Source organism: Pseudochaenichthys georgianus, chromosome 4, assembly GCF_902827115.2.
Source record: "Pseudochaenichthys georgianus chromosome 4, fPseGeo1.2, whole genome shotgun sequence".
Lineage (NCBI taxonomy): Eukaryota > Metazoa > Chordata > Actinopteri > Perciformes > Channichthyidae > Pseudochaenichthys > Pseudochaenichthys georgianus.
In genome coordinates, this window is record NC_047506.1 from 4,909,534 (window position 1) to 4,922,112 (window position 12,579).

The 12,579-nt window shown below is 38.5% G+C and overlaps 1 protein-coding gene across 1 annotated transcript; it reads right to left on the minus strand.

Annotated features, from left to right (window-relative positions):
- Window positions 1–1,216: 1,216 nt before the first annotated feature.
- On the minus strand, window positions 1,217–11,653 carry lpxn (leupaxin). Its single transcript, XM_034081673.2, has 9 exons — window positions 11,461–11,653; window positions 10,227–10,312; window positions 9,992–10,053; window positions 9,419–9,515; window positions 7,620–7,892; window positions 6,844–7,017; window positions 6,031–6,112; window positions 5,770–5,918; window positions 1,217–2,457 (listed from the first exon to the last, which is right to left on the minus strand). The coding sequence occupies exons 1-9, from the start codon at window positions 11,471–11,473 to the stop codon at window positions 2,191–2,193; spliced, it is 1,203 nt and encodes a 400-aa protein (XP_033937564.1). The 5' UTR covers window positions 11,474–11,653; the 3' UTR covers window positions 1,217–2,190.
- Window positions 11,654–12,579: the final 926 nt, after the last annotated feature.

Below are 12,579 nucleotides of genomic sequence, written 5' to 3' on the forward strand. Positions count from 1 at the left end.
CCTATAATGTATACTTATAAAGTGGTTTAATGAACTTCTCTGGGATACAGACATTCCTCTCAATCAGCTTATTTACTACTATATTTTATTTTCTATACCATACCTTTAAAGGGGACCTATCACGCAAAACCCACTTGTTCATGTCTCTTCTACATCAACATGTGTCCCCTCTGTGTAAAGAGACTCTGAACGTTTCAGGAAAAAGATTCACTCTCTTTTTGTCCTGATCCATTTTGTGACAATCCTGTGGTTGTCCACCAGGTGGTGCTGCTGTAACCTGTGTGTTTGTTGTAATCAGCAGTGATGGGACCTATGGATGGGACCCACCTGTGGCACTTGATTCCCAGGCTGCAGAACAGGCTCTCTCTCTCTCTCTCTCTCTCTCTCTCTCTCTCTCTCTCTCTCTCTCTCTCTCTCTCTCTCTCTCTCTCTCTCTCTCTCTCTCTCTCTCTCTCTCTCTCTCTCTCTCTCTCTCTCTGCATCTTGGGAATCGGTCCAGAGTTCAGAAGAAGCTCAATCAGTCATTCTTCTAATGTAATAACCTGTCTGAAAATGAGCTAATTCGATTTTGGCCACTTTGTGATGTCATCATGTTTTTTTGTCATCATGTTTTTTTGGCTTGTGTATCCATTAGCCAATCAGCAACCAGGGTACCCCCCACCTTATCACCTGAATCTCCTCCTAGAGCACCATTGAGTTCTTTTTAACCAAATCTCTCTCAGAGGGGCGTGGGGAGGGGCTCCTTATTTTCATCTAAAGTAACAGACAGAGAATCAGCACTTTTGAAACAGAGGGGATTCTGGGTAATGCTGCAATGATCTGTTTGGTGCTTCGAGGCCAAACACTTCAGAGACATGTTTTGTATATAAATGAGACCTATAATATATTGATGAAAAGCAGTATAATAGGAGACCTTTAAGGATGGATTCCTGAGCTTCAAGTGGTTCCTGTTTTTAGTTTTGTGTTAAAATCAGTTGCAGATTTTTCTTTTTGACTTTTTTTTAGCATCGCATTTCATAGTTTGTCTGAGGGACATGCAGACATCAGAGGTTAACAATGTATCGTGTGCAAAATCACATAAGACGAGCAAAAACAGGAGAATACATGTCAAAAAGTTCTTATATTCTTAATGACTATCTAACTCAATTCAATATGTAATACAATCGGTGGCAGAATAACCGCCCCCCCCCCTTCTCAAAAAGTTCAGAAAAGTTGGTGTTTATGCAAAACATTGATTTTATTATGATGTGATTCTGCAGACCTTTAAACAAACATTTCATCCTAACTGTGCTGCAGATATCTTGCCCTGACTTGCATCCAAACTGTTCTTTGAGCTTTAATTCGTTAAAATAGGGCCAGACACGCAACGTGCGTCACCAAAAATAAATGTACTTTGTGGCTGATTCATCCTTCGACATTTAAATAAAATCACTGAAGAGATGCATTGATGTGAAGTCCTTCTGAAACCACCTTTGTTCCCCTCACCACCTTCATTAATCTTCCAAGCAGTCTATAAAGGAGCCTGTGTGGAGATTGAAGAGGTTGGTACATCAGAGTAAAAGGAAACTGGCGTTGGCACGACGGTTCGATGCCAGCCTCTGCCAATACAAGCTATCAGGCCACATAGTCCAAACCCTTGACAAACTGCTGCAGACTGCCAGAGCATCTCCTCGCTGCCAAGGCTTATGGCAAACCTGAGCATCCCTTAATGGAAACCACAGATTAAAAGGGCACGTCTGTGTTTTTCTTTCTCCATTTATACATTTTATGTGATCGTGATATATGAAATCCTATAAAGAATGTGTCAGCAACACACCTTATAGACCCATCCAAAGTTCACAAATGAAAAATGTTTTTATCATCGGAATGAGTTTCCCCCATGTTTTACAACATATCGTTAATTATGTTACAATGTGAGCATTTTGTCCTGGATATTTTTACATTATCTGTTAATAATTTACGTCCCATGTCATGTTAAAGACTCTTAATTTGTAATTCATTGAAATGTCCTCCCCTGGCTTTGAAGTACTGAAGAAATTAAACTTGTATTGCTCTGTAAATGCAAACCCATTCTAATGATATGTTGCCTTGTTTAATGTATCACTCGTACTATAGGGACATTTACATCTCAACAATCACAGTGAGGCCTCTGATTGATTTCTGTTTCGTTATTCGTTCATGTCGTGCAGCTCACACAAAGAGTTTGTCGAAGCAAGTCAAGCAGTATGGCTTCCCTTGCTGCTCCTTGAAGATGCCTTGGCTGAGCTGCCGCAGACAGAAGGCGCACACAAAGTGCTTTGGGTGGAACTTGCGCTCCAGAGCGGAGATGCAGCGGCCCGTGATGGGCTCCCCGCAGCTCCCGCACAGCGTGCCCTGTCGGGAGTGGAAGTGCTGCGAGCACAGGGGGCGGCCGCCCAGCTCCATGAAGCAGCCGTCAGTGAAGGGCTTCAGACAGTCCTGGGTACAAGAGCAGGGGAGAGACGTTAGGGAGAGATGTGGAGGAGAAAGAGAGACAGATTTATAAATTATAGTGTAAAATCTGGATAATTAACGTCTCCCTTGGACTCCTTTGTTTACTTCAGGCACATAATGACATCACTATGTACATCTAACGCTTCTATTGGCCAGCGCTTCAACACATTGTAGGTGTAGGTCCTAAGGGGTTGGACATCTCTAAGCGGTTGACCAATCACCACAGAGCCAGCCAGATAACCAATCAGAGCAGACTGGGCTCTGGTTTCAGACAGAGGGTGAAAAGAGGTGCTGGAGCACAGGCAGTATGAGATTACAATAAAGAGCTTTTTGAATATTAAAGCAGGTAAACATGTCACAGTGGAGACACTACATTAAAACATGAACCTGAAAATTAGCATAGGGCCCCTAAAAAGGCAAGCACGATGAGTGGAATGCTCAATGACCTTAGATTCTCAACGGCTGCAGATGTAGCATTCCCAAGCTAGCCCGCTAAACATCAATTGAGAAAATCGAAGAACAAGGACGTCATTAAAATAATGATAATGTTATTTGTATAGCTCCGTGCGTTCACAGGCTGCTTCTTGGCTGCCGGCGGGATGAATAACTGCGGTTTCCTTGGCTGACTAATAAGGGAAGCTTTGAATGTAATTACTTTTGATTAGACCCTGCTCACAATTGAACAATCATGCAATTATAATGTCACTTCTACACATGTGAAGTTAATCTTCATGTGAAGGATTAATTCCATCACAAGTATCTGTCATTTTGACCGTCTGGTGAAATGAATGAAAAACAAATGAAGATACTTCTGATCCTAATCTATACGGCATGCTTTGTAAAATGGTCATCAGTAATGTGAAGTACATGCTCTGCCAAATCACTGACATGCATCTTCAATAAGTAATGGAGAGAAATTAAAACAGTGTTACAGATGTTTCTGTTCACAATCCAGCAATGCTTACAGATATAATACTCGCATGTTAATGTTTAGCAGGTTACATTTATCCACATGTTAAATTGTGATCATTACTGAACACACTTTACTGAGGCCGAAGGGAACAATATGAATATGTAATGCAACAGCCATGCATCTAAAGAGGCTAAACTGTTATATGATTTAATGTGGCTGGTGTGTCTCCAGCTCATCCATTAGAGTCGTGGAAGGTACAACTTATCGGGTCATTATTTACCCTTACTTACAACATAAACTAAATGTGTCTGTGCAGGGGGGGTGATGCATATGGTTTCTCTTGGCAGATAGTCTGAATGTCATAGCAGTAAAAGCACAGGTGTAACTCTTCACATTAGCCTTGGCTCTGTACACCTGAAAGCTAGCCATGAGAGAGAGCCAGAATGCTCAACACCAGCTCTGGCACAGAATCACCCGAATGAATCATTAATGCCTTTAGTAACACCTGTTTTTAACAAATGCAAATGCAATGTGAGAAATGCGAGTGTTTCTATACTGCAGCTGGGTGCAGGTACAACTGAAGATATGTTTGATCATTTTAGAAAATGTTTATACATTGTGATAGAGTTGTATGTCTCATAATACACAACCTCTCTGACGGGCAATACCAACGCCTGTAAATATAGAACTTTGTGAAATACACACCCGTGCAATATACCCTTGTGCAATTTACACTTTATTTGTATTTATTGTAATGTATTAAGAATTTGTAAATATTACCAGCTACTTCAATATTTTATATGGTCAATCTAAAAAAGAAAAAAATACTGCTACTTTTTTTTTTTTTAACCATTTATGTGTACTTTTTTTACTAATTGTGTTTTTATAATTAAAGGTGGGGTAGGTAAGTTTCAGAAACCGGCTCGAGATACACTTTTTGTTATATTCCATGGAATGCTCTTAACATCCCGATAGCAATGAATATCTGAAGTGCTTTGACAAAAAATCCATAAAAAAATTCATCTGTAGAAGCCGTAATACTGTAAAAAGTACAACCAATCGATTGGATGGCCTACCTGCCTGTCAGCCTTCCACCTGGGCACAAACTTATCTCGTGCCCTCATTGGTCATGTGCGCGTTCGTGTGTGTTGGAGGAGGGGCTCTGTAAGGAAGTGGCAGATTTTCTCCGGTTGTGTATTTTCAAATTCTAGCGATCTCGAGCCGGTTTCTCAAACTTACCTACCCCACCTTTAATAACATGTACCTACTTTTCTTTATGTAATATACGTCCATCCGCATATACTGTTGCTGTTTTAATGCATTTATCATTTCATTCTGATCATTATAAATGGAGTTTCGATGACAACATCAATGCAGTCTGCAAAAAAAGCTTATCGACGAGCACGAGGAACTTCCTATTTGGGTGGTTTTAAGGTAACAAATGGTATTTTATTCAAATCTCTCATCAGTTGTCAAGAGCCAGCTGGAGCACAGCATATTGAGAGTGTCCAAAACGACCAGAGGTGCTACGTTTTTAAAACCCTTGTTTATTTTCAGCTGGAGGTTAATTAAAAAAGGCTCGGACACTTTTTGAGTGTCCACTTCATCCTATATATGGAGTGTTTGACCTCCTGACCTCTGGAGTTAGATGGAGGTTATCGAGGGTTAGGTGAAATCTTGACCTTACTGATAATGACTGCTCCGTGTAAACAATGTTGAGTTTCTGTGCTGCTGGTGAGACACAGTAATACTTGGGTATAGTAGTCATCGTTGGATGTCTATGTCTGAATGTAATGTCGTTAATCTGAGCTGTATTTATGTAATTCTAATTGGTAAACTTTAAGATCAATACATTTCATGTTCAGGTTTACGGTCATTGTGTTTTCAGCCATTGAATGATCTTCTTTAGGGGTCATAAAACACAAAGAGTTGCTACCTCATGTCAGATCGTCTCTGCTGAGAGCGTTTTATGTTCAACAATTGCTCAAAGCTGCACGCTGAACCGTTTTCCACCAGATGCTGCACACAGAAGTAGGTTTGAGGAGAATGTAAGAGATACCACACAGAGGAATATATTTCCTTGATTTATTTGCATCATTTAAACCGCAACGTATTCATCAGGCATACGCTTTGCATCAGCCTTGTGGTTGCAAATAAAGCAACTGTGTGGGTATCTTTCTCATTTAATCCCAGGTGTGTGTGTGTGTGTGCGTGCGTGTGTGCGTGTGTATGTGTGTGTGTGTGTGTGTGTGTGTGTGTGTGTGTGTGTGTGTGTGTGTGTGTGTGTGTGTGTGTGTGTGTGTGTGTGTGTGTGTGTGTGTGTGTGTGTGTGTGTGTGTGTGTGTGTGTGTGTGTGTGTGTGTGGTCTGAGGTAAGAGGCTCACTGCGCAGACGAAGCACTCTGGATGCCAGGTGCCATTGGCTGCAGTCAGGTAGTTTTCCCTCACTGATTCCCCACAGCCGGAGCACTTTGGAGCGAAGAGGTTGTAGAAGTCCTTGTAACAATACGGCTTCCCGTCCTTCTCTAGGAAACCTAGCGACAGGTACGAGGCACATGAGATTCATTCTGAGCGAACATGCCTGAAATGATTTCCAAATGTTTGCTGACGTTGTGGTTTCCAGTGAGAAAGAAATGAACGTCTCACCGTCGGGTCCAAACAGGCCTCCGCAGTGTGTGCAGAAGAAGTGGTCGGGGTGCCAAGTCTGGTCCAGAGCTGTCAGGATGTTCTGGAGAAGCAGCCAGACGGAGAAATATTACAGCTTTACTTCCTTTAAGGATTTGGAAGTCTCATCTCGTACGATCGGATGTGAGGGGAACACAATAAAGTGGATTGTGAACCACATTAAGAACATTATTGGAGAAGTTAGTTTCTTTTTTCTGATGAATGACTTTAGACTGCAGCTTAAGCCCGAAGGCTGAATCCCAATATGGTTTTATGTTTTAGTTATTTAGCTGACAAGTGGGATTTGTCTATAGGAAAATTAACTATGCTATTGTATGTCATCACCCAATCATAAAGATAATACATTGATGTATACGACAGCACAAATAAGAATCAGAAAACAAAGGCATTTATGTTCTGAATATCTTAAAAAAAACGTTTGCAATGTTTGTGCGTTTGTTTATTTATTTGTTGTTTTATGTGTGTTCGTTTTTCAATAACAAATGTATTTCTTTAAGAAAAAGGAAATATATATATGTTAATAATTTCGTTTTTGGGAGAAGGGGTGGGATTAAATAAGTGTAAACTTCTTCCCACCCCTTTTCAGATGTGTAATTAAGTAAATCATTTGTTTATACATCATTTAGAATCAGTAAAATGTGACACTGCTTAATTTTGTATGTTATACTAATTCTCATGTTACATTTTTGTATTATTGTTTTACACATTCGAAATAAATCGAATCAAATCCAATCAAATGTCATGGTAAACAAAAACTGGATGAAGCTTCCTCACCTGCACAATGGGCCCCTTGCAGTAGGCGCAGCGTGGGGAGAACAGCTGATGGTAATCTTTGTCGCAGTAAGGCCGCCCCTCCCTCTCAAAGAAGCTCGTGGTGCTCAGCTCTGTGTTACACGCCACACACACAAAGTGCTCAGGGTGCCACACTTCACCCAGCGCCGTGATCATCTACAGAAGATAAATGAAATGAAGGAACACAAGCAAATACGTTTTTGTTTTTTAAAAATCAATTACTATTAAGAATGTGCAAGGATGACTGCACCCTTTATGTTAAAGCAGCCCTATAATGTTAATTGTCATGTTCATATTTGTATGTTGTGCCTCTACTGTAACATGTGTACGCTTTAATGTTCAAAAAGCTCTTTATTTTTCTCATACTGCAGGACATATTCTCACCCTCTGTCTGAAACCAGGGCCCAGTCTGATCTGATTGGTTAGCTCAATGGATATTTTTTTGGGGGGGGGGGGAATTTACAAGCACACAACCCTATACAACACACTTGTTTTCAATCTATTATGTATCTCTTTTATGCATGGTTTTTATGAATCTGTTATCCCATTATGTTTATTTATTGTGTTCCTTAATTGTCTTCTTAATGAGGATGTAAAGCACCTTGAGTTGCCTCTGTGTCTGAACATGTGCTATATAAATAAACGTAAGCTACCTGACCGTATACCTTACCTTACGACTGGAAAGGGAAAATACCAAAAAAGCAGAATAGGGCCTCTTTTAATTAACAATACATAGATTGCAATGGTCATATTTGTACCTTTCCCACAATGGTCTTGTTGCAGGACGCACAGTGGCCCTTGGCTACGGTGCGCACGCCGATCTTCTCCAGGTCGGAGCTCAGCCCTCCGAGCAGCTCATCTATTGTTTCTGTCTTCCTGCTGGACGTCGAAGCGTTAGCGTCTGACGCTGCTCTGCTGCTGTTCTCCTTCTCCTTCTCCTTCTTCTTCTTCTCCTGCTGCCCAGATTCCGTTTTCTTTCTCACGGACAGTTTTTGTGTCAGAGGTGGTGGGGTCGTTGAAGACTCTGGATCCTGAATGATGATACAAATTAGCACACACATCTATTATGTCTAGCATTTGATACATGTATTGTTTTGAGGTTATTGCTTATCAACCATAGACTGTATAAAGTTATCAACACTCCTATATTGCATTTTAATTACTTAAGGCAGTGCTGAGATTGGTACAATGCTGCCATCTGTTGTTAGAACTGGTTCACTTCACTCATGTTTCAGCATGGTATATGGAATATAAAGGAAACGGTTGCTTGAATTATTATTTAAAGGTCCCCTATTATAATGTTTTTCATCAATATATTATAGGTCTGATTTATGGAAGCCCATTTCCGCCACTTGAAAAAAATAGATAGAAAGTCATAATTATGAGATAAGAAAGTCGAAATAATGAGATAAAAAGTCATAATTATGAATAATTTTTATCTCATTATTTCGACTTTCTTATCTCATAATTATGACTTTTTATCTCATTATTTCGACTTTCTTATCTCATAATTATGACTTTTTATCTCATTATTTCGACTTTCTTATCTCATTATTATGACTTTTTATCTCATAATTATGACTTTTTATCTCATTATTTCGACTTTCTTATCTCATAATTATGACTTTTTATCTCATTATTTCGACTTTCTTATCTCATTATTATGACTTTTTATCTCATAATTATGACTTTTTATCTCATTATTTCGACTTTTTTAACTCATAATTATGACTTTTCATGGGGATTTTATTTTTTTCAAGTGGCGGAAATGGGCTTCCATAAACTTACTTTAGATGAAAATAAGGAGCCCCTCCCCACACCCCTCTGAGAGATATTTGGTTAAAAAGAACACAATGGTGCTCTAGGAGAAGATTCAGGTGATAGGGGGGGGGGGGGTTACCTTGGTTGCTGATTGGCTAATGGTTACACAAGCCAAAAAACTCGTTATGACATCATAAAGTGGCCAAAATCTGATCAGCTCATTTTCAGACAGGTTTTTATAGAAATGGATCAGGACAAAAAGAGAGAGAATCTTTTTTCCTGAGACTTTCAGAATCTCTTTACGCAGAGGGGACACACGTTGATGTAGAAGAGACATGAACAAGTGCATTTTGCATAATAGGTGATCTTTAATGTGCCAAAAAAAGATGAATGATGACACATTTCACTATGCGGACCAACTGCTCCTGAAGGTGCCTAAAACCAGGTCAAAGCTCAGAGGGGACCGTTGCTTCTCTGTAGCGGCTCCCAAACTGTGGAACGCTCTGCCCCTGGAGATCAGACAGGCCTCCACACTGCCTGCTTTTAAATCGCTTCTTAAAACCCACCTCTTCTCCTTAGCGTTTTAACATTTGGCGTTTCAACATCTTTTAGAGTGTTGCTTTTTTTGCATTTAAATTGTTTTTTGTTTTTACTTGTACTTGTTTTATGGTGTGTGAGCTGAGCTGTGTTTTATCTATTTGCCTGTACAGCACTTTGGTCTGGAGGTTTAAAGTGCTTTATAAATAAAGTTGTATTGTATTGTATTATATATGCTTTTTGCAGACGCTGCACTGACCTCTTGTCCCAGACCCAGCATGTCCTGCAGGATAGCATCCAGTTCTTTAGTGGAGGAGTCGGGGGTCGGGGAAGCAGCCACAGGAGCAGGCAGGGCACTGAAGCCCACATAGGAGCAAATAAGAGAGCATAATAAATCAGATTAGTTATTAAAATCTATACCTGAAAGAATATATATATACCCCATGATTAATGTACAAAATCCTTTTGAGGGAAAACTGTGTTTCGTAAAATAATTGTGGGGTGATATTTTACATTAATTTTAAGTTGGATTTAAGAAATATAGTGCAACAAATGATATTCACATAATGAATTTCCACACAAAAGCAATTTTGAGGTTTTCACATTGGAAATCTGATTTGTGAACTGTCTGGCGTGAGATATGTCAAAGATTGTGGTTGAAAATATGCATTTGAATTTAGTTTAAAGTAGACAGATACAAAGTCAATAAGATAACTGTATATTAAGAGGCTTTAAACAAGTCGAAAAGAGACCTTGTAATTATAACACGCTGCAATGAATTTTCAGTAATTTCCTGTTTCCTATTCAGATGTTGCACAAGCCTTAGCTTCACCTGTAAACGTCTAAGTAGACTTTTCCTTTTTTGGTTGATGCTGAATTAGCTGCAGCTGGCACCTGAGGACAAACAACCAAAAGACACCGTAAACCTGTGATTAAAGTAGCAATATTACAAATGATCACAGAGTGCAGTTGATTGAGATTAAATGACAGGTTTGACTACAACCAAGAAAGGTGATAATTATAGTTATTATACAGTGTAGTTTGTATTGGTGTGGCTTTTTCTTCACCTCTGCAGCAGCTGTGTCTTTGCTCCTGTTCTCACTGACACTCTGCAGACCCCCTGGGTTCAGAGCCAGCTCCTCCAGCAGCAAATCTGTGGCAGGATACAGGCCATAAATATTCCAAACATAAATTCATAGCATCCTTAAGAATACTTTAACAGTATTCACCCACTAAAACACATGAATTGAGCTTTCCGGTGAACTAAAACGACGTGAATAATTAGTCTGGGATGAGATACTTCCTGTGAAGAAAGAACCGCTTATCGATGTACAGATAAAGGTGCTGGTGGATATTTTTGAGCTTGCTTCATGCAAGTCAGCTTCCTCAGGAAGTGATGCACAGCGTGTTGCAGAAGTGAAACCTCGATTATGTTGCAATACGCTGGTAGAAAAATATAACCCCAAATCAACTCTCCTTCACACAGTGTTATCCCACACATTAAAGTAAAAGTGGGAAGATATGTGTGGCGAAGTACACAACACAGCAGTTTAAAAAAAGGTATTAATGTTCATCTTTTAGTACTATTGTCTTTAACATTTCTTCCGCCTTTGCCTTCACAAAATATGCACATCGTCAAATCTATTTTCAGATGAAAGACTTTTCAAAACGTGTGTGTTTCGATAATCAGTAAAGCCCACTGTTTTCCTTGATTTAGTTTTTTAAACGTTATCTCTCAATAACACTCTTTTTGAGATAGTCCTGGCAAGAAATAGCATCATATTTCAAGATGCAAAGGCTTTATTGTCAAGTAGCTAAAGTGTAGTAATACAAATACAAATTGTAATACCCAAGCTCCTCCAACATTGCAACATAGTTACATAAAAAAATACAACTATTAAATCAAAATAGTGCAAGAAGAAATAGTAGAATCGTTTAAAGTAAGATGCAAATTATGTTGCAAGACCAATGTGTATATTTAAACATTTAACAATAAATATCACAATAGTTATTACAAACCATTGTGAAAAACAGAACCAAGACACAGAGTTATTCAAATGACAATCTGGACTACTTTTATGAAGTACAGTATATTGTGTTCTTGGTACCCCCATAATACATCCTGTTAAGCACTTTCATCTTATTGTATGTTCAATTATTTATTTTCCTTCTCCTTTATACAGTTGTAAATCGTAACACTCAATGTTTTAGAATGATATTAATGTATTTATATCTAATAATCTGTGTTCGGATCATTTTGTGGATGATCAGTTGCGTTAAAGATGACTGACAGTTCCTTACCGAGCTCGTCCATGTCGTCTGCTGCTCTCACTTCTTCAGAGTGAACGTGTGTGTATTTGTGCTGCTGGTTAGTCACTACGGTAACTGTCTCAGAATCTCATCTGGTAAAAACCATCACTTCCTCTGACTAAAATATATTGTGTGTGTTACTGAAGTGAGACCTATCTTGATCATTATCAGATGTCGCCGTTTCCTTGAAAAGAGGAAATCAAGAAACATTTCTGAAACTGAAACAACAACTGACATTTTCTTCTTTTTTTAGGTGTTTAAGTCTTATACAACCATTACCTTAATTGATTGTCTTTTTTTTATAACATTTATATTAATGTGTATGACTATTATGTACATAAACATATGGGGACATGATCTCCACTAAGTAAGTAATGAAAGGTATCTGTATATATATTATTTGTTTGAACACAAAGGCATTTAAAAGTTTTTACATGAACCTAGAATAAAAACAAAATGCAATACAGTAAAATATAGTAACATAAAAATAGACAAAAAGTAGAAATACAATATATGGTGCTCTCTCAGTGCATATTCTATTCTATTATTCAACTGATATTAATTAAGTATTTATTATACAATTTGTTCAACAACTTTATGTGTATGAGATTTTAACATTTCCGGTAGCTTTAATAGCTTATAATATTATAATGTAACTTACAGTCTTCCATTCCATATAGGATCTGGCTATACAAAGAACAATTTAACAATACATGTAGCACAACCCCATTTACCACTACAACAAATTATAGATCATACTTAAAGCAGAATAATAATTTAATAAAGTCCCCTCTAATCACATCATGAAGTTCATGGCTCCATGGAAGAATTTACACCTGTAACTTCATATTTGTTCATACCTCTATTGTTTTTGTCTCTACGTTGCCCTTTATTTGTGTATTAATTGTGTATTTTCTTAAGCAGATTGTAACCCATTTGGCCTTGCTTTAATCTGCTACATAAACTGACTTGTCATTCCACATAGCTTGTTTGTATTCCAGTATCCATAATGAACTCCCTGATTGTGTGATACTGGTGGTGACCCCAACAACAAGTTCACAAAACAGACCACAGACTCATCTTTAAGATTTATTCTGACTATTTCCATTT